General features: G+C 55.8%; 1 protein-coding gene across 4 annotated transcripts; it reads left to right on the top strand.

Moving 5' to 3' along the window:
• Positions 1 to 359: 359 nt before the first annotated feature.
• On the top strand, positions 360 to 21,370 carry MLC1 (modulator of VRAC current 1). 4 transcript variants are annotated; one of them, XM_060024023.1, is made up of 12 exons: positions 360 to 477; positions 918 to 1,086; positions 2,525 to 2,614; positions 3,958 to 4,011; positions 4,254 to 4,355; positions 9,764 to 9,862; positions 10,232 to 10,303; positions 11,136 to 11,252; positions 13,196 to 13,252; positions 13,887 to 14,009; positions 18,149 to 18,298; positions 19,798 to 21,370. In XM_060024023.1, the coding sequence occupies exons 2-12, from the start codon at positions 922 to 924 to the stop codon at positions 19,870 to 19,872; spliced, it is 1,104 nt and encodes a 367-aa protein (XP_059880006.1). In that variant the 5' UTR covers positions 360 to 477; positions 918 to 921; the 3' UTR covers positions 19,873 to 21,370. The 4 variants fall into 4 exon arrangements, with proteins under 4 accessions (XP_059880006.1, XP_059880004.1, XP_059880007.1 ...); XM_060024021.1 differs by having other exon boundaries at positions 19,792 to 21,369; XM_060024024.1 differs by lacking the exon at positions 19,798 to 21,370 and adding an exon at positions 19,242 to 19,775.
• The last annotated feature ends 92 nt before the right edge of the window (positions 21,371 to 21,462 follow it).

The raw sequence follows: 21,462 nt of genomic DNA, 5'->3' as shown, positions 1-21,462 counted from the left end.
GTGTGTGAGACCTTGTGTTCCTTGTGTGATCACAGGGGATGGAAAAGGGCTGCCGGAAAGGATGGAGAATAAGGCTTTGGATAAAAACGTGTTTGTTTCCAAAACAGGTACCCGGCCCTCCGGCCCGCCAGGATCCTGTGCTTGGTGCAGTTCTGCACTCGGGTACGCCTCTTCTTCCGAGATGCCCACCCCAGCGCCTGCAGCCTGTCTGCCTGCAAGGGACCTGACGAGGCCCCTCTGCTCCTGGCGGGGTTGGCGCCGGACGGAGCGGAACTCTGGGCCAGCAGTTATACAACCACCAAGAACTTTCCAGGATCCCTCGCTTCGTGACCTCATTGAAATTCAGGAAGCGGTCCTCCTTGCCAGGCTTTTGTCCTGTCTGTGAATAGTTCCTGCTGGACGCCCAAGGCAGGGGGACTCGGTAACGGGAGCCCCTCACCCAGAGACCGGCGCTCCCACACCAGAACTGCCGCGGAGGTAAGTGTGCAGACGGGGAACCCTCGTGTGGAGCACATCTGTGATCTCTTGTCCGGTTTGGAGTTTGCAGTAGCCAGCACGTCATGAGACTCATAAGTGGAGCTGCCAGTGGAAGTGAAATTGAGGGGGCGGTGGGGGGGCGAAGCGCTTAAAGCCTGAAGTCCTGCTGTGAATCTAGACTGTTCAGGTTCGTTTTCCTGGGAAAGTGATTTTATGCACTTGTGGAATTAACTGCTTATTTTCTTCTTACAGTACTTCTATACAAATGATATCTCTTTTACTGAAAACAACTTAAAAATAAGTATTATTGAAAATCGCTTCTTTGGGAGTTTTTTCAGAGTGATCAGAAGTGAAATTTGTAATCTTATCACAAATAAATGAGTGGTGGCGTGGTGAGTGCAGCGCTGCGGCCGCTAATGTCAGCCTTTGCCCCCCGGCAGCGCCATGGCCCGGGAGGAGCTGGGCTACGACCGGATGCCCCCACTGGAGCGCGGGCGGCCGGATGCGGGGAGCTACGCCCCGGACACCAAGCCCAGTGACCTTCAGCTGTCTTCCAGGCTGCCCCCGTGCTTCAGCCACAAGACGTGGGTCTTCTCCGTGCTGATGGGGGTGAGCAGCTCCGCGCCAGGCCCACGGAGACACCGTCCCCTCCGGGGTCCGCTGCCTGGGTGCTGTTCCCAGATGGCCCGGGGAGGAGCAGCCCCGGGCTACTTCTGCCTCTGAGAGACTCACGGGTGCTGATGTGCTTGTTCGCTCTGCTCTTTGAGTTATTTTCCTCAGCTGGTGAGGCTCTGTCCTGCTGGCCCTGCTGGCCTCTGGGCCGTGGCGGCTCTGTGTCCTGGCAGGGGTCGGACAGCCCAGGGCCCACGCTGAGCCTGCCGGCTCATGTGTTGTACCAGGGCGGCCTCCACGACCCTCACCTCCTGGGGGTCTGCAGTGGTGGGGAGGAGGGGCCACGCTCGCAGGAGGGGCCTCTGGGGGGTGGACAGCAGGATGGCGTCCTGAGGCAGGAGCCCAGGGCCATGGGACCAGGGAAGGCTGAGGGGCCAGGGGCCAGGGCCAGCAGGGAGGAGGGGGCAGGCCTGAGGGGACCTTGCCTGGGGTCCCGGGACGTCTCCCTTCCGATATGCCTGGATAAGCACTTGGATGACAGAAGAAGCCCTTTTGGCCCAAGCAGGCGCGGTCACCTGGGCTGGCCACTGGACGCACCTCTCTGTGGGCAGGAGCTCGGGGGTCAGCGTGCCAGGGGCCGAGGTCCAGGATCCGGGCTGGGGTCTTGCCTCTCCCTGGGTCCCAGGCTCTGTGGGCCAGCCCCACGGCACCCTGGTTGTCCTGCCCACCCTCTCCCCAGCCGCTACCCTGTGCCACTGAGACGGGAACTCCCACTGTGTGGGTCGAAGAGGTCACTCCTCCCTCCAGCCCCCGGGTGGGCAGTGGGCGGCTGGTCAGCCTCCTCTCACTGCCAGGTCCTGGACTCTGTTGCCCGCAGCATCCGGCGGCCACAGCCCTTGATCCCGCTGCCCCCTTCTCCCTGAGGGGTGCGCCTTGGCCTCCCCCGCCCCCCGGGGCCCGCGGGCCCCAGTGCCCCCATTCCATGGGGTGCGCACAGCCCTCTGCCCACACCCGGGTCTGAGTGACCTTATACCAGTGACTTTGACCCCGTGGCCTCACCCTGTGCAGTGAGTTTCCATCTCTGGTGCCTTGAGCAGGATGGGGTTGTGTGCTTGGCTCTGTGCCTGGACCTGGGGGGCCCCGAGGCCCCTGAAATTGCACATGTGGGGTGAAGGCGTTTTCTGGGGAGTGGAGCCGCCATTTCTTGCTTTGAATTTTGACAGAGTCTCCTGTCCCCCAAATAAGTGTAGATGCCCATAACCTACCCTGGGGGAGGGTGGGCGGCTGCCGTCCTGCAGGGAGGAGGTCTGGCGGGATCCAGGCGGGGGTGTCGGTGTTGCACAGAGTCAAGTTGTGGTCAGAGGGCTAGTTGCTCAGCCTCCGCGTCTCCAGGCCTGACTGTGTCGTCACCCGAATGTGTGCTGCTGTCTTGCAGAGCTGCCTGCTTGTGACCTCGGGCTTTTCCCTCTACCTGGGAAACGTGTTTCCTTTGGAGATGGATTACCTACGCTGTGCTGCAGGTTCAGTGAGTAGCAGTCCTGTGCCAGCACTGATGTTTGAGGTTATGCACCTGGGTTTTTTACTCTGAGATTTACCCGTTGCTGTCACTCGCTCCTCATTCAAACTCTCTTCCTATACTTTGCCTTCGAATAGCATCTGTTGCTTTTGAAAATGATCTATGAGGCAAGTCTATCTTACCCCACAGACTCCAGAGCAAGAACCGGCACTTTGATTTACAACACGCAGGGGCATGCTGCCCCGGCTGCCCCATGAGCCGGCAGGGAAGCCCCTCTGTGATTTGGGGGCCACACCTCACCCCTCCCCGAAGCTTGTACCTGCTTCTGGACTCAGAGCCGAGGCCTGGGGAGCCGCCAGTCCTCATGGGGAGATGACCGGTGACTCCCACCAGCTCAAGCACAGGGCACATCCCCTGGGGTTTGGGGGGCCCTCTCGCCCATCTGCTCTCCTGTTCCAGCCCTGTCAGCATGCCCAAAAGTCTGAAAACACAAGACAGATGCAGCTGCCCTTACCGTGTACCCCCTGCCACAGGTTGCCCAGCCTCCACTCCCTTAGAAGAAAACCCCTTGAAAGAATTTGACCCGTTTCCTGCCCTTCTCTCTGGAACCTTCTAGGTGGCCCTTTGCTCACCACCGGAGCAGCCCTGGTTGGGGGTCACAGGGACCTCTGACCTCTGACTCAGATGGCTCCAGAGCCACGCTGATCTAGGCTGATGTCCCAGCAAAATCTTCGGTTACGTCCTTCACCCCCAGGGGTGACGGGCTAGGGAGACCGGTCAGGTGGTCCCACTGGGTCCTCCGTCGGTGCCCAGCCCCCATCCAACCCTTGTTGGGCTCACCCCCCGCCCCCAGATCCCACTGCAGGGTCTGGGCGGGGAGGTCCCGTTGCTGCAAGAGTGACACCGGCACGGCCCACGGGACCCAGGCTGGCCCCCCAACTCCGCCCCGCCCTGAGCCCAGGCTGGCCCTCTCCCTTGTCCTCGGCTCCAGGGACGCAGTGGGGACCTCTGACGAGGACCCCGGGGGCTCTGGGGCCCTGAGCATTTCTGCTCATTCACACGCAGATGGTTTCCCCTTTCTGCGTGACTCTTACCAAGACGCGCCTGGTCTCAGGCCACAGGAAGCTACATCTGCTTCTAAGCGCGTCCAGCTAGGACAGTCTTCATTTCGGTGTCTTTTTTATCATCAGAACAATTAAAACTCTTTCCAGAATTATTATTTTGAAAGACCCAGCACCCTTCAGCGTCGAGAGAGACCACTGCGTCTGATGGAGGGGGACATGTCTCGGGCCATGTGGGTTTTCAGGACACAGAGTGACCAGCAGGGACACTCACCTGCTCTCTCTTTTCAGTGCATCCCCTCAGCCATAGTGAGCTTTGCTGTCTGGAGGAGAAACGTCAGCGCGGTGAGTCCAGCCTTCTGTCCGCACCCTCTGCAGCCCTGCACCCGCGCCGTGGGGCTTCCTTCAACCCCCCTCCCTCTGCCCCCAGGAGGGCGGAGGGGCCCGAGCTCGCAGGCATCCTCCCAGCTGACTCCAGGTGCCCCATCCTTGGGATGGGTGATGAATGCCCGGTTATGTGGTTGAATGTCACTTGGTTTCTTTCCTCACACAAAGGAGAACGAAACCCCTCCTGTCTTGTTTTCCAGATTCCCAACTTCCAGATACTGTTTGTGTCCACGTTTGCTGTCACCACGACGTGTTTGATCTGGTTTGGATGCAAACTTGTACTGAACCCGTCAGCAGTAGATGTAAGTCCCTGGAAAGCCACGTGGGTCCTCCTGGGGTCACAGGAGCCGAGGGCTCTGGTCCCACTGTGTCTGCTGAGCCCTGTGGGCTCGGAGCTGGCGTTAGGGAGCTATCTGCTGGGTAGTTACACCGGAGATGTGTATCGTAGCTCTTGAGTCTGAGAATTTCATTTAGGCTTCCGAAGAAAAGAATTGTCTTTAACGCTTTCACTGATTTCAGTGGACGAATTCACTGATTTTTGTATCTCTTTCACAACAGTTCTTAAACATTAACAGTAATGTAATAACATCTTTCATCAGATCTGCGATACTGCTGACATAAGTTGCCCTGTTACTTTATGTTCCGTTAAGAAAAATGGAAGAGTCTTGTCATTTAAATTACAATGCAGCAGAAAAAACATCTCTAGGAAACAGGACCTGATCAGAGATACCTCTGCTCTGTGTTCAACACGTTTTCTTTAAGATCGGGAAGAGGATGTGGTGGCCCGAGGACATCTCAGCCAGGTGTGTTAGGGCATGCAAAATGGGCGGACACGCGGATCTGAAAGGAGCCCCAGTGCTGCCATCTTCTGCAGAAGAGATGATTTTCTCCTTTCTTGACATTTGCATTATTAAGCCCACGTAGCATGGTTGCTGGATGTGAAAATCAATGTAAAACAGTTGTTTGTGCCAGAAACAGAGGTTTTGGAAAATGTTATTTAATTACAGATATCATTTTATAAAGTTCCTGGGAATAAACCTAACAAAAAGTCTGGAGGCTCTTGTAGGAAATCATAAAGCCTCGCTGAGAATTACGACGCTTCTTTACCAAAGAAACCCTACGCAGAAGTGGGCGCCTGTCCCGTGGGTCCAGAGCAAGTGCGCCTGCAGGCAGGACCCAGCAGGTTTAGGTGGTGACCAAGGGCTGGGGTGGAGCCCCCTTGAACGTGTTTGGGGACTCACCCGCACCCCACAGCCGTCCCAGCAGGACAGGAGAGCCGCCCCAACCAGTCGGCCCAGGCAGCCCCGCGTGCGCGGCCGCAGCCCCGGCGCGGAGCACAGCCGTGACCAACCTGGGGGGGCCCTGCCCCCGGCCCGCCCACCACGAAGCCGCGGCCAGTCGTCCCGCAGACACAAGGAGCACACTCTGTACGGAAAGGGACGCGTTCTCTTGGAGCGGCTGGCTGGTCCCAGGGTACATGAGGAGCCCTGGGAGAAAGTGAAGGGCAGCAGGGGACCACGCGGGCGCTCACCAGCAGGAAGCCACAGCGCCAACGCGCAGCTCAGGGGAGCCACACTCGTAATCAGAGGAGGTCAATGAAAGCCACAGGAGATGCGTTTCCAGCGTCGGGACGGGCGGGAGCCCAGGGTGGTTCCCTCACGTCCGACAGCTCCTACGTGCTGCTGCAGGCTCTGTGGAAAAGTCTGGAATTTGCAGGTCCTTTCTGAAGAAGTACATACACTGGGGAGCCCCATGGCACAAACCCTGGAGAGACACGCATGCATGTGACCAGGCGGTGTGTTCCTAGCAGCCCTGTGGATCGTGGCAAAAACTCCAAACCAAAACAGATAATCCAACGTCCATTACCTAGGGTGGTGCCCCCCAAGTGCACAAAATGGATGAAGAAATTGTGAAAGATGCATGAAGCTTCATGCTCACAGCCTCCTCCTACTGGGTGCCTCCCCGCACGAAGCTTCATGCTCACAGCCTCCTCCTACTGGGGGCCTCCCCGCACGAAGCTTCATGCTCACAGCCTCCTCCTACTGGGTGCCTCCCCGCACGAAGCTTCATGCTCACAGCCTCCTCCTACTGGGGGCCTCCCCGCATGAAGCTTCATGCTCACAGCCTCCTCCTACTGGGTGCCTCCCCTGGAGCTGGACCCGCATCGTCCCCCAGCCCAGGCCCCAGCGCCAGAGCCCGCCGTTAGCCACACCCTCAGGCTCCTGCCACCTCGAAGGTCCAGCCAGGTCATGTGCAGGACACGAAGCTCGGACACCTAAACACGTGGAAGGACCCCAGGACCACGATGTCAGGACCACCGGTGTCCAAACACAAGGTCACAAATGGTGAAACAGGAAACTGCAGCGTGAGGCCGCTCAGGAAAGGGGCTGCTCCCCTCCCCTGTCTCCCTGTGGAGCCGGGCGCTGGACTTGAACCTCCGCCCTGGGGACAGCCACGCAGGGCTTCGCTGTAGAGTCTCTGCTCCCTCTTTCCCACCTGCCATCCCTGCCTGGGCTGCTGCATGTCCGCCGTGGGCCCCGCTTTCTTTAGGGAAGGATCCAGCTCCACGGCCTCCGACGCTCCCCTTCCACAACTGGGCCGACGTGGGCACATGCCTTCGGGGTCCTCGTAGGCCGGGGAGGGGCGTGAGTCCACCTGGATTCAGCTAAGCCCAGGACACACCCTCACCGCCAGCGGGAGGCTGCCAGGTCCCATAGCCTTTCCCGCACTTGGCGTCCCCAACAGCCCCTGTTTTCCCGTCTGGTGACAGTGCTGTGGCTTGCTGTCACCTCAGGTCACACTCTCCGATCACTAGTACTTTTGAGCCCCTCCTCCTGGGTGTTTGCCCTCTTGGGCTTCCTTCCCGTCCTCGGCTTGTCCGAAATCAGGGGTGTCTTCCTGTGAGCCGTAGCACTTGCTGTCACACCGTGTGTCAAGTTCCCCCGCGAGCTGCTCGACGCCACGCTTTGAATTGTGGCTTCGTGACTCCAGTTGTCTTCCTTCTTCAAAGCTGACAGCTCCTATTTCAAATATATTTCAGGATAAGTTTATTGAGTTCCTCAAAAAATACAGCTGGGGTTCTATTACGATTCCTTGATGTTTACAGAGTAGTTTTGTGAGAAGTGACATCTTTATTCCGTGGAGTCATCCCACTGAGAGCATAGACCGTCTCTACTTACTCATATCATCTCTGTCCTTTGTTAGGGTTGGAGAGTTCTGAGTATTCTTGGTTAGATAATCCCTAGATGATTCACAGATGTGTTGCTAGTATGAATCGTGTCTTATTTATTAAATTATATTTTTAGATGGCTTATTGCTAGTGCAGAGAGAGGCTACTGATTTTCATTTTTTCTTTATTTTGAAATATTTGAGACTGGAAGGAATTTGCACACATAGTACAGAGCATTCCTGTGTATCCTTCATCCAGTTTTCCCCAATGAGAGCATCTTACATGGTCAGATCAGGAGACTGACACTGGCACATGTTAACTTAGACCTTATTCATATTGTACTGGTTTTTAAAAAAGGGTTTTTATAAGTGGACTTTGTGTCTGGAAGCTTTGCTGGACTCGTATCCTCCGCGTTTTCTGTAGGTTATGTTGGTTTCTCTATGTAGGTCACCCTATCGTCTGCAGATAACGGCAGTTTAAACGCTCCTGTTCAGTCTAACCCTGTTGTTCCTTTTGCTCTATCGCTTTGGCCAGGACTTCTGCTACCGTGGGGCTCTCTGGCTTATTCCTGATTTTAAATAGGTTGTATCTAAAGAGTTTCCAATACGTTTTTTTTGTTTTTAAATTTAATTTTGGCTGCTTTGGGTCTTTGTTGCTACTCGTGGGCTTCTCATTGCAGTGGCTTCTCTTGCTGTGGAGCACGGGCTCTAGGTGCGCAGGCTTCAGTAGTTGTGGCTCGTGGGCTCTAGAGCGCAGGCTCAGTAGTTGTGGCGCATGGGCTTAGTTGCTCTGCGGCATGTGGGATCTTCCTGGACCAGGGATCGAACCTGTGTCCCCTGCATTGGCAGGTGGATTCTTAACCACTGCGCCACCAGGGAAGACCCCTTTGTCCGGTTTTAGAACCAGGGTTATACTGGTCTCATAAAATGAACGAGGCAGCTCTCATCTCTTTTGTTTTTTGTAAAACCTTGATATGATAAGAAGTCGCTGCTTCTAGAAAATAGGGTAGACCTCACCTGTAAAGCCATCTCCATCCGGGGCTGTTGGTGAGGGGTGGTCTTTCATTATTAGTGTTAAAGTTTTTGGTCTCTTCTTGTGTCAAATTTTGGGTTTTATATTTTTATCAAAAGTTTATCTATATCGTGCAGGTTTTTGAAATTATTAGTTTACAGTCGTTCATCTTGCTCACCGTTTTTAATTCAAGCCAAATATTTTAGTTATTTCTCCTTTTCATTCTGAAATGAATTTATATCTCTATTGTATCTCTTAGTAGTCTTTTCGAAGAACTGGCTTTGCTCTGTTAACCTCACTTTGTATTTCTGGTTGTCAGTCTCTGCCTAGAACCCTGATGAAACAGACATGTGGAATTATCTTAAAAGGTCACCCATTTATTATTGGTTTCTAATATCACTACATTGGGGTCAGAATGTACAACCTATAATGTACTGATTGTTCAGAATTTACCAGGGTTTGTTTTGTGGCCTAATAGATGGTCAATTTTTGTTAGTGTTACACAAATGCTACAAAAGAATGAAAATTCTATGTTTTATTTTGCATGTACAATTCTGTAGATCCAACTTATTAGTTGCATTTGTTTTTAAATGTAGAATTTTTAAAAATCATCATTGAGGGTATAATGAGGCCAAGAGATCAGGAGACGACTGCCACTGCAAAGACAGTTTATCACAGATCCCAAGAGGAGGGGGCCCCAGGGCCGGTCAGGAGGCAGGGAGAGGGGACACGTGGGCAGGAGCCTTCACTGGGTTTCCGCAGGGAGAGAGGTGAGGCAGGGTGAGCAGGCTCAGGACCGGCCAGCGTGAATAATCTCGGTGCGCTCAGGGCGGAGGGGCTGCCCAGGTGATTGGGGCAGGTGGCGGGAGAGGCCCATAGAGGCTCTCAGTTGGTTGGTTTTATTTTATTTTATTATTTTTTTGGCCGCGCTGCATGGGATCTTAGTTTCCCGCCCAAGGATTGAACCTGGCCACGGAAGTGAAAGTGCTGAGTCCTAACCACTGGACTGCCAGGAGATTCCCGATTGGTCGGTTTTATATCACACAGTTAAATCAACTTTGTTGGTGTATTGTCCTGTGGATTTAAACACAGGCATGGATTTCTGTAACTGCCAACAGTCAGGACGTGCATCAGCTCCGTAACCCCCAACCCCCTGGTGTTTTCTCTTTGGGACAATTATGCACAGAGCTGCTATAAACGTGGGCAGGTTTTGGTGTGAACGTAAGTTTTCATCCCTTTAGAGTAAATACCAGGAGAGACCAAACACCAAGGAAGGTTGAGATCAGGGCAGACTACAACCCGAGGGCCAAATCCAGCCCTTGAGCCAACAATAATTTAAAATCAAAAACCCACCAACCAACAAACAAAAAGACATACGTGAGTCAGAGCTGTGTGCCTGGCATCTGGCTTTGGACAGAAAAGTTGCTGAGACTTTGAAGAGGCGTCTAAGCCCCTTCGTGGGATTGTCCACATTTACTGGATGAAAGTGAAGAAGCCGGTTTTACAGACGTATGTGTTCTCCTTTGGCAGATCAATTTCAATCTGATTCTGCTGCTTCTGCTGGAGCTTTTCATGGCAGCCACGGTGATCATCTCTGCGCGGTCCAGCGAGGCGCACTGCAAGCAGAAGGTTGGTCCAGCCTGAGGCACGGCTGCGCCGCAGACCCGGCTGCGGAGCGAGGGGCCAACGGCCCCAGGGAGGCAAACCTGGGGATGCAGCACCATCTCCTCCGCAGCCTGATCCTGACCAAGTAACACCACCCCCACCCCCCAGTAGTGTTACACGCAGAGACCAAGTCCGCCTGAAGTATCACCTTGTAAACTAGGACTTCAGCAATCAAACACATTTTCACATGCAACGAGAAGGTCCGTGTTTGAGCTTTTGCGCTGAAGCCTGGAGATCCAGGAGCGTCTTCCAGATGCTCACGTTTCAGACCATCACCCGAGCGACGGCCTGGACGGACGGCCACCCCTGTGATGAGGTTTTGTTTCTTTTCAGGGCTCCATCTCGGAGAGCACCAACATTCTGTATGAAGTGACATTTCCTGCTCGGGTCCTGAAATCCTATTCCGTAAGAAAAGCTTTTCTTTCTCCTTATTTTATTTCATTGTGGGGGGAGTACTAGATAAATATGGTGTAGGCGTGTCCCTGGTACATGAACTGTCCTGGTTGACAGTACACCCCCTTTTACTCTCAATGTGTCCATAAATTATATGTTAATTGTGTTTTCACTCGTTTACGTCCTCTCCAAAATCTTTTAGTCTACTCGTTCTATTACTGAAAGATCTGTTAAAAACCTCCCAATCTGTGGGCATTATCAATTTGTCTTTGTAATTCTGTAGCTTTTCACCATAGAGTTTTGGAGCCTGGGTTTTTCGGTACACGAAAGTTTAGAATTCCTTCCTTCCTTCATTTTTTTGTTTTTAATCATTACGAGCAACTCTCTATAGTAGTGGCTTTTGCCATAGAACATATATTGTTAACTACGTCAGTTACCTCTCGGTTAATATTTTCCCTGTGTATCTTCCCCTCTTCTTCCAGCTCTTCCTGTCCTTGCATCTGGGCAGTTTCTGTACAGAGTGTTGGTGCCGTTTGAATTGAGCTGGTTCACTCAGAGCGCAATTCCTGACACTTTCATATTTATTTCTCCATCTTTTTGTTTCCTATTTTCTATGCCTTTTCCCACCTTCCTTTGAATTGGCAGGAGCTTCTTCCTTCCCTTTCCCACGAATTTGGGTTGGAAATATGCGTTTTCGATATCCCCTTGGAGGTTATCCTCAGTGTCTCAGCACGGGGTGCCCTGATGCTCTGCCCTGAACTCACAGGACCCCCTGCACCCCCGCCCCCTTCCAGGGACCCCGGGGAGCCTGCCCGTTCCCCTGGGTGACACTCTCTGCCCCCAGGTCATCGAGGTGATCGCCGGTGTCTCCGCCATCCTTGGAGGGGTCATCGCTCTGAATGTGGATGACGCCATCTCAGGCCCGCACCTTTCGGTGACGTTCTTTTGGATCTTAGTGGCCGTGAGTACACCCTGGGTGGCCCTCGTCAGTGTGGCCGGCCTTTGAGCTCGGTTTTGGGGCAGTCAGGCTGGAAAGCAGCGGGAGGAGGGGTGGGGGTGGGGAGTGGGCGCTGGTGGGCCGAGCAAGATGCTTCCCAGGTCCTCGTGGGCCCCAGACCAGGGCGATTTGGGAACCGAGGATTAAATGGGTCGGGATGTTAGCTGGTATTATTATTATTATTATTTTAAACTGGCTTGAGGATACCAGTACCTCATGCAGATGTATTTTTGTAATCATGATACTGTTTACTCCCTCAGATTAGCTATTATTTTTTTTAAATATAAATTTATTTATTTATTTTTGGCTGTGTTGCTGCGCGCAGGCTTTCTCTAGTTGCAGCGAGCAGGGGCTACTCTTTCACCGCGGTGCGCGGGCTTCTCATTGTGGTGGCTTCTCTTGCTGCGGAGCACGGGCTCTAAGTGCGGGCTTCAGTAGTTGTGGCTCACGGGCTCTAGAGTGCAGGCTCAGTAGTTGTGGCGCACGGGCTTAGTTGCTCTGCGGCATGTGGGATCTTCCTGGACCAGGGCTCGAACCCATGTCCCCTGCATTGGCAGGTGGATTCTTATCCACTGCGGCACCGGGGACACGGTAGCTGCTATTAGTATTTTATATTTTTTGTATTAGTTTCCCTGAAAAGTACTTGTTTTATTATTTTATAACATATAACATTCATATTGTTTTATAATACGTTTTAAAATGTAATACATTTATATTATCTTACATTGAATACGACTACCGTAAATGCCTAGCCCCGCACCTGGTGCTTGGTAAGTGCTTACTGACTACACGGTCACTGTTCTAAACGTGGGCCTTTCATCCTTGTATAAGTAAGTCCGAGTTGACTTACGTAATTTAATGTTGTTTAGCGTTTAGCTGAAATGCGGCCCGGGGAACACACGGCCCCCAGGCTTTGGCCCCCCTTGGCTGTGCTGCCGGCTGGGTGTGGGCCACACATCCGCTTGGAGCAGCTGCGATGGGCCCCTGCACACCCGAGTTTCCACATATCACGTGATGCCCCCAAACCACAGGCTCCTGTGCTTGGTGCTCCCACACCAAGGGCCTGGGCATTTCCTTTTCCTCTGTGGGCGTGTGGATGGGTAACTGGGACCCGGACACACCTGGGCCCAGCAGGCTGTGCTGGGCTGGGGCGGCGGACCCCTGGGCGCCTGGACCCCCAGCTGGGGGGCAGATGGATGGCAGGGGACTGGGCCCGGCACTCAGCAACCTCGAGGAAGCCCTGTGCTCCCCTGAGCTTCCCTCTGCCCGAATCGTGTAGAACTAAATCAAGCTCCTTAAAATAAGTGGGAAAAGGCATTTATTGATTACAAAGGGACAGGAATGCTGGTCCAACGGAGGAGCCCCCAGTGGTCAAACATGGTGGGCAGGGGCGCGGTGTCTCCAGGGGCCCTGAGTCTGATAGCCCAGCCGAGCCCGCCAGCGGCCAGCTGGCGCTCCCTCCAGAAATGCGGCATCGTGAAGGTGGCACCGCTGAGCGTGAGCTGAGCCCTCCCCGTCAATGAGGCCAGCGAACTGACAAGAAACATGAAGCGTGATCATCGACTGGGTCCTGAGCTGGGAACAGACCCAGCTGGACCGGGACATCGTCGGGACAATTGCAAGTTGGAACACAGACCCTGCCTCGGACAAAGCTGCTGAGTCTGTGTCACGTTTCCCCGGTGCGGTGCTGAATCGAGACGGAGCAGTAGACACGCACACGAGCATCTGGGGGCGGGTGCCGCACCTGAGAGAGCAGGTGTGCGGGTTCCAGGCTGCTCTGCCTCTCTTGCACGGATCCCCGGCTCTCCTGGCGACCAGGATGGCCCGAATCAGAACGGGAGAGTACACGTTTGGGATCTGACTTGCTGGGCTCTCATCTCTGAAGCCTTTCTTTTTCCTTCTCTTAGTGTTTTCCAAGTGCCATTGCCAGCCATGTGACGGCAGAGTGTCCCAGCAGATCTCTGGTAGGTGAAGCCCGGCCGGGTTCCAGGCACCCGCGGAGCGACCTGCCGGGCTGGGCAGGGTCAGGGGCGAGCATCTGAGGGGCGTCTGCAGGCTGCGGGCTTGAGGGGGCCTTGCGACTGTCCGAGGGCTGGGCTGTCTGTGGAAGTCAGCAGAAACGGCCCATTTGGCATAAGAGTCGGGAGAGATTCCTGGGACTCAGCAGAGGCGGCGCCCTGTCCGGCTGTGGATGTCGGACAGTGAGTGTTGCTAAACCGGCCCAAGTGAGCTTCCGAGCTGGTGCCGAGCTCAGCCGACACCTGGGCCTGCGTGGCCTCTGGGCCAGCCATGGCTCTCCGAGGCGGGAGGGCCTTGGGAGGTCGCAGGAGCAGGTCAGAGGGCACTGGGAGGAGGCCATCCATTCCTAAGTGCTATGTTATCAACAGAACGAATTGCGCCTAAGTTGAGAAAACTCGCGCGACACGTGGTGAGCTTTGAGTTAACGGGCAGACGGAGCACAGAGACTCAGCAGGTGCCCCAGGCTGGACGCAGACACACGCCGCTCGTAACTCCCGCTGTGTGATTGCCGGGCGGCACCCTCTGTCCGGGCAGTGGCTCCCAGACCCCGACCTCCCACTCTTGTCTGCTTCCCGCCAGGTGGAGGTGCTGATAGCCATCTGCAGCCTCGCGGCCCCGCTGCTGTTCACGGCCTCGGGGTACCTGTCCTTCAGCGTAATGAGAATCATGGATGTCTTTAAAGATTACCCGCCAGCCTTCAAGGTGGGTGTTCTTTTATTTTATTTTGAACTCTATAGAAACACGATGCCGCTGAGCAGTGCTGAGCCGCTGCCCACGTCGGGGCAGATGGCCGGAGCTGGCTTTGCGCACGGCCTGACGCGCATGGAGCTGGTTCTGCTAATTTGCTTTTCTCCGTGCACTGTGAGGCGTCTGTGCACCCTTCTCTGATGCCCGTTCTGCCCGGCACCGCTCAGCTGCTTCTGTTCTTCTCCTCTGGGCTGCTCTGCCCTGGGCACCCCCCAGACACCCCTCTTCACAGGCGCCTTACATTTTCTCAGCCCTGTTCCCATCCACTTGCATTTAACAGTCACCGTCTGTCCAGTTTCATGAGAGACCCCATTGGTTCCTGGGTAAACTGAGGAGAGTGAGAGCCTCCCCTCTACGGGGGCTTCTGGGGGCTCCAGCGTCCTCCCCGCAGGCTCGGGCTCCGGGTGAGGTTAGTTTCAGTATAGACAGTGTTTGCCCCCAAATGTTTATCATGAGAAATTTCAAACATGTGGCAGAGTTGAAAGGTTAATGCAGTAAACACTGAGATTCCCTGGAGGTTTACGTGTGTGTCCGTGTGCGTGTTTATGCTGACGGGTGGGTGGAGCACACACATGGCCATCGTTTTCCAGAGGCATCTGAAAGCGAGTGGCAGAGGTTTGAGCTGACCCTTCGCCCTTAGATGCTCTGGCATCTCAACAGTAAGGACAGTCTCCTGCACAGCCGAGGTGGCTGACGTGCTAGGTGACAGCACATTGTCCCCTCAGACCATCCCGAGAAGATGCTTCGTGGGCTGAGGTTCTCAGAGCTATGAGGGTCGCTCAGTCTCTTTGGCTCCGGGACAGTTCCCACTTCTCCCCCAGGACACTGACCTTTCGGAGTCCAGGCCAGTTGTCCGGGAGATGGTCCCGCCTGTGGATCTGTTTGCAGTGGCGTCAGCGGGAGCGAGTCCAGGTGCACTGGTGTTGCCATCCTGGCCGGCTTGCCGTGGCTGCCAGGGTGCCTCTTGGAGGGCAGGCGATCCCTCGCAGGACGGAAGCGCCTGTGGGCAGCACTGAGGGCTGCTCGCGGCCTGGGCCGCAGGGGAGGCCAGGGCGCTCACACCTGCGCCTGCCCGAGAACCCCACGGAGGACGTGTGTGCGTCGTTGTCGGCAGAGCGCTGCATTCTTTGTTCTTTGATGCTCAGGGCGACCCACCCCTCGGCTCCCAGATGCCAGCACGTCCTCCTCTCCCGTCAGACGCTTGAGATGGCCCGGGCTCACCTGGTCCTGGTCCTGCCGTGTCTCGCCCTCGCCCCTGGAGGGGGGCCGTGTACCCATTCCTGTGGGGGCATCATTGCTCCTGAGCCCTGTCAGTGGACGGAGCTGAGAAATGTATGCCCACTTAAAGATCCCTGACGTATATTGCTATTTCCAATTCAAATCTTACGTTCTAGGGTTTTTTCCCCCTTAACCTCTGTTATTTTATATTTGCATCATTTTTCTCTTAGTCCCAAAATCCTGGTAACATTGAATATAGTTACTGCTTAAATTTGCCTGACGACTCACACGTGTTCACAATTACAGGACGCATTCTCGACCAGCAGCGCACCTGCTGGGTGAGGGACGGCTCGCTGTACGCGGAGGTATGGTCATGTGCTCTGCGAAGGCACCCCCTTCTGTGAGCGGTCCTGCTACACAGTCAAGTTTGATGGTTTCTCTCTGTATTCAGTTTTAGGCTCTGATGCTTTTTCCCTCTTAATAGTATTTTTGAATATATAAAACTTTCACATGGTTCAAGTCAAACCATCTGAAAGGCAAATTCAGGGGAGTTGTGGTCCCATCCACGGCTTCCCCGATTCCTTCTACAGGTAACCTACAGTGCATATTATTATTTTCCTTCTTTCCTACAAAACAGGTCACTCTAACCACGCTTCTACACCTCACCTTTTTCTTTTTTTAACTTAATTTCTCCTGGGGGCTCCCGTTTTCCCTCCCACCAACGGTATGAGAGCACCTGCTTCCGCGTAGCTGGGGAGGGTCGCCACGCTGGGCTTTGTAACACAGGTGAGAGACAGAGCCTCGGGTGGGGCCGTTACGTGCATCTCTCTGAAAATGAGTGACCTCTTGTGTGCCTACAGTGCTGCATTTCCCCAGTAACCTCCGTCCGTGTCTCTTGACCATTTCCTAGTGGGCTTTGAGAACGCTGCTAATGCAGGGAGCCCAGTCCTCCGTCAGATGCAGAAGATGCAAGCGGCAGCCTCAGCTTGGCAGCCGTTTTCACTGCTTGCTGTGATTTTTGTCATGTGGAAACTTTGTTGTCGTCGTCGTTGTTTTTTTTTTTTTTTGTGGTACGCGGGCCTCTCACTGCTGTGGCCTCTCCCGTTGCGGAGCACAGGCTCCGGACGCGCAGGCTCAGCGGCCATGGCTCACGGGCCCAGCCACTCCGCGGCATGTGGGATCTTCCCGGACCGGGGCACGAGCCCGTGTCCCCTGCATCGGCAGGCGGACTCTCAACCACTGCGCCACCAGGGAAGCCCTGTTGTTGTTTTTATGTAGTTAAATTTGTCAATATTTCCCTTTATTGCTTCTAGATTTTAAGTCACAATTAGAAAGGCTCGTACTTGTGTTTCCGCGGGAGTTTAGCCTGGAGTGCCGCACAAGGAGTGGGCCCCATCGGACTTTCCTCAAATGGCTCATGGTTCAATACTGTTTATTGAAAAGCCCACCTTTTCCTCAGTCGTCTGAGACTCTGCCTTTATCACGCACGGAGCTTCGGTCTGTTTGCGTCCGTTTCTGCCCTGACTGTCCCCCCTCGGCCGGTCTGTGCCGCCAGGTGCACCCCGGAGGTTTGCACCAGGCATCGCGACCTGGCCTGCTCGATGCCTCGCGGCCAGCGGCCCTGCGTTTCGGGGCTGACTCACTTCTGTCGCTTGCTAGTTCTTCTTTATGAATGCTATTTATTTATTTATTCATCCATTTATTTATTTATGGCTGCGTTGGGTCCTCGCTGTTGCACGTGGGCTTTCTCTAGCTGTGGTGAGTGGGGGCTACTCTTCATTGCAGTGCGCGGGCTTCTCATTGCCTCATTGCGGCGGCTTCTCTTGCTGTGGAGCACAGGCTCTAGGCACGCAGAGCTTCAGTAGTTGCGGCACGTGGGCTCAGTAGTTGTGGCTTGCAGGCTCTAGAGCGCAGGCTCAGTGGTTGTGGCACACAGGCTTAGTTGCTCCACAGCATGTGGGATCTTCTCGGACCAGGACTCGAACCCATGTCCCCTGTGTTGGCAGGCGGATTCTTAACCACTGCCACCAGGGAAGTCCCTCTATGAATTTTAGAATCACCCTGCCTGGCTCTAGAAAGTCAGCCCAATGTTGCATTTTTTAAAAAACTGGACTCATGGTTAAATGTGCATATAAACTTCAGAGCTGCTGAGTCTTTTTGGTTTTTTTCTAAGTGACATTTTCTGGGCTCTTCTTTGTCTTAACGTCGCATTGTTTTGTATTTCTGAGGCTGGAAGGACACCCCTGCAGTGTGGGGAGGGGCCAGTGCTCTGTGGTTGTCCTTGCAGCCACGGGGGCTCCCTCTAGTCCTGGGCAGACCCCTCCTCACCAGCAGCCAGTGCCGCACCCTCCAGCCTCGAGACGGATCTGTCGACCGTGCCTGTGTCCCGCCGCCCCGGACCCTGCCCCTGTCTCTCGTCCGGCTCGGGGCCTCCACAGCAGACCTCCGCCCCATCTGGGCACCCTCGGCGAGGCCACGGGTGGTTTCAGTGGCTCCGCTGTGGACACGAGTGGTTGTTGGGAGGCCTGGACGACTTGACCCGGGCAGCGGCACCATCATCCTGTCGCCCCACGAGGCGGGTCATCTTTGTGTCCCTCTGTTAAACCCAGAGCAGAAGTGATTTCCTCAACTCTCTCTCACTGAGACAGAATGTTCCTGCTCAGGCTGGTGACGTAACAGGGCACAGTGGAGTGAGAGCCTGAGACCGCTCCACACAGACTGCGGCAGGGCTCACGGTCTGTGCTTCGGGGCCACGGCCTGGGAAGCCTGTGCGCTGCCTCCCTGGGCAGTGGGCCCACGCGGTGGGGCCCTGGGGGCGGCTGAGAGCCAGGAGGAGAGGCCCCGGGCTGCTCACCGCCTGTCTCCACCCCCGGCAGTCCTACGACGCGCTTCTGTTGCTGCTGATGCTGGAGCTGCTGCTGCAGGCGGGCCTCAACACGGCCACGGTCATCCAGTGCGTGCGCTTCAAGGCGGGTGCATCCTGGGACGCTGCACAGACCGGCCCGCAGGGACGCCCGGCGGGAGAGGTGAGTGGCCTCCGAGCGAGCGTGGCTCCCTGTCCCGTCCCGTCCCGTCCCATCCCAGTGGGGCTGTCTTCCCAGGGCCCTGGGCAAAGCGACGCCCACCTGCGCTGACTTCTTTCAAGACCTGTTGGGTCACTTCGTATTTTTTAAAATGCCCCAGAAAAATCTTGGAAAGGTACAATACGTTATACGTTTTTGAAGCCAGCCAGGCCAACACAAATCCATTTCTGGAAAGGTGTTATGGACTGAATGCTTCCAGTTCTACCCTTACAAATGTAGAAGAGAACTTGGCAAACATCTGCATGGATCACAGAGCTTTCCCTCCTGCGGCTCGTCAGGGTGCCCACTACAGACGTGGCAGCAGCGACCCCTGGCCGGCGGGCTCTGAGGGTCACGCCAGCCCCTCGGCCAGGCTCGAGGCCGCTGCACTTGCCCCAGGCCCTGCCTCTTGTCCCCACGGCTGAAAGGCTCCTCCCCGTGAGCTGCCCACTGTGGTGCTTTTCCCGGGCAAACCTGCCCACTGTCCTCCAGGTGCTCCGTGTACCTGGGAGGCTGCTGCAGGGCCCTCCCTGCAGGCGCTCCTCCCGCCCAGCCACCACCCGGGCCCGCCCCGTCTCACGTCCTGCTCTGCTGCTCTCCGGCAACACGTCCAGCGCGGCCAGCCTCCCGCCTTCATCACCCTGTCGCCCCACGAGGCTTCTCCCGCCCTTCCCGGGGGACGCACTCCGGCGTCCGTCGTTGGCCCTTCCTTAGCCACCCTACCTGCCCCACCTCTCCCTTCGTTGCACTTCTCATATGGCGTCGTTTGGTGGTTGTTTTTACCCGGTTGTGGTCAGTCCCCAGCGGGGTTGGCTTTGTCCCTGGGTCCCACGTGAGGTCCCCCTGGTTCTGCGTCAGGACGCCAAGGTGCAGTGTCAGGCCAATGAATCCTCCCCCCATGTTCCAGAAGGCGCAGGGGGTGCTGAACCGGGCAGCTGTCCTCCCTGTTTGGTGACCGTTGCCTCAAGCGTCCTCCCTCCTCTGTTGTCATGCCCCTGGAGATGCCTTCACAGCCTCCGGGGCCAGGTCAAGACCGCTTCTCTGTGGAGTGTCCAGCCTCTGCCCCCAGGAAGAGCTTGGAGGGACTTACCCCTGCACCCTGGTGTGTATCATTCCACAGTCAGCAGTATTTACTGAGCACCTACTGAATGCAGACGCTGCTCTGCCAGGTGCTGGGGTGCAGACCCACAGGAAGAGGCCTCACGAGGCAGGGGCAGGTTCCACCCGAGCCCCCGGCTCCCCGGCTGTTGGGAGGATGCCCACTCACGACAGCCTCCCACCCCCCATCCAGAGCCCACCCCGCAGCCCAGGCCCCGCCCCTGCGGAGGACATGTGCTCTGGGTCGTGGCCGGAGGTGCCGGGGCTCTGGACAGCAGAGTAGTGAGAGGGAACTGAGCCTCCTTTCTGCTTCCTGCCGCGTGGGTGGCCCGGGACAAATAACTCTTTGCCTGTCTCAGTCACAGGTGGCCAGAAGCCCCCTGAAGGAGTTTGACAAGGAGAAAGCGTGGAGAGCCGTCATGGTGCAAATGGCCCAGTGACTGCACACCCCTCTTGTTAACTTAACGCACAGACTCTAGTCGTCCCCGAGCCGCGACCTTCCAACTCGCCCCTCCCCTTTCGTAGGGCAGGCTGGGCTGCAACGTGGAGTTTTCATTTCTTACGGTAGTTTAATTTTGAAATAGGCAAACGTTGACTATTTTGCACCGACTGGGGGGGTTGGAATCAGTTCAGTGCTCCGGAGGTGGCCTAACCACAGGAGCAGTGGCACGGGGCCCCCAGGTAAGGGAGGGGCCCACGCTAGAGCTGAATTCTCCAGGCGCTGACATTTGGGCAACCACGGGTCTCTGGGTTCCCGGTCCGACCAGTGACCGGCTGCCGGTGTCTGCTCCTCCAAACCTCGCCCCGCCTCCCTGCCCTGCTTTTGTAGAGCACCTACTGTCCGCAGCCAGCACACACACCTCGCTAAGCCATGCGTGGATCTCACCCATTTCGGCCCTTCTCTTCTTGGGGGCCCCGCCCGCTGACTGAGCATGGATTCCTTGACGAGGGCAGAGCTGCTTCCGCCCTGTCTCGAGAGCCCGTGGGGCTACTTCCCCCAGAACCAGGGGTGCAGGGCAGCCCCCACCCCCAATGTGCAGCCTTCCCCACGTGAAACCCACCTGCCTGCGTTTCTGCTCTCTCTATACTTAAACCCAGTCTTTCCGGAAGGGCCCCCGTTCAGTGGCTCTGGTCCATGCACGGGTGTCCTACACGGCCAGTGGAGACCCAGCTCAGCAGCGGTCAGCCTGCACCCGTCCTGAGCCCTCTGTCAACAACACTGGGGCCAACCCCCTCCACTGTGGCAGCTCAGTGTTCTCTGGGGTAAGGCCCTTGTCCAAGGCTCTGAAAACTGACAGCTCACATCTCCACGTCTCGGTGGCCTCCGTGTCCCGGGCGGGCCAGGAAGACGAATGCCTTGCTCAGGCCCCCAGACAAGCACGGGGGCAGCAAGGTGGCTCTCACCTGCACACAAGCAGCCCCCACCCAGCCACAGCCCACGGGGCCCCCTCCCCTTCCTGCAGCTCCCCAGCCTGGACGGGAGCCAAGGGGACAGTGCAGGTGTGGCTGATGTCTCCTGGGGGTCCAGAAAGTCTGAGTCTTAGAGCTGGAATGAGGTGCCTGGGGGCTTAACACAGGCCTGCACTCTCTTATTTCAGAGAGAGCTTGAAAAATCCACACAAATGGGGTTTTAAAAGTGTATAGTCCTCTCTCTGTCAATTTACATTTTTGTGTGACATAGTTTAATACCGCCTGAGCAATAAATGCTAACACGTCAACGTGGCCCAGGTGCCTGTTTAACTCTGGGTCTCTGGGTATTTCTGGGCCCAGGTCTGAAACAACGGAGAGGTAAAGCATAGGAGGGGGACGGGGGCGAGGGCCACCTTTTAATTTATTCATGATTTATGTTGCCCTGAGCCAGTCTGCAGTGGGATCTGGTGGAGACGGGAAAGGCACTGGGGCCCACCCAGGGGAATGCCCACCACCCCTCATTGAGTGGGCGCAGAACCTCACTTTCGGGTTATCTTGGGTAGTTAGATGCAAAATAAAGATTTTTAAACCAAATAAAGACGACATGTAGATTTGGGAAA

This window comes from Delphinus delphis, chromosome 11 (genome assembly GCF_949987515.2).
Source record: "Delphinus delphis chromosome 11, mDelDel1.2, whole genome shotgun sequence".
Classification (NCBI taxonomy): domain Eukaryota; kingdom Metazoa; phylum Chordata; class Mammalia; order Artiodactyla; family Delphinidae; genus Delphinus; species Delphinus delphis.
Note: the sequence above shows the minus strand (reverse complement) of the source record. Positions and strands in the feature narration are given on the sequence as shown.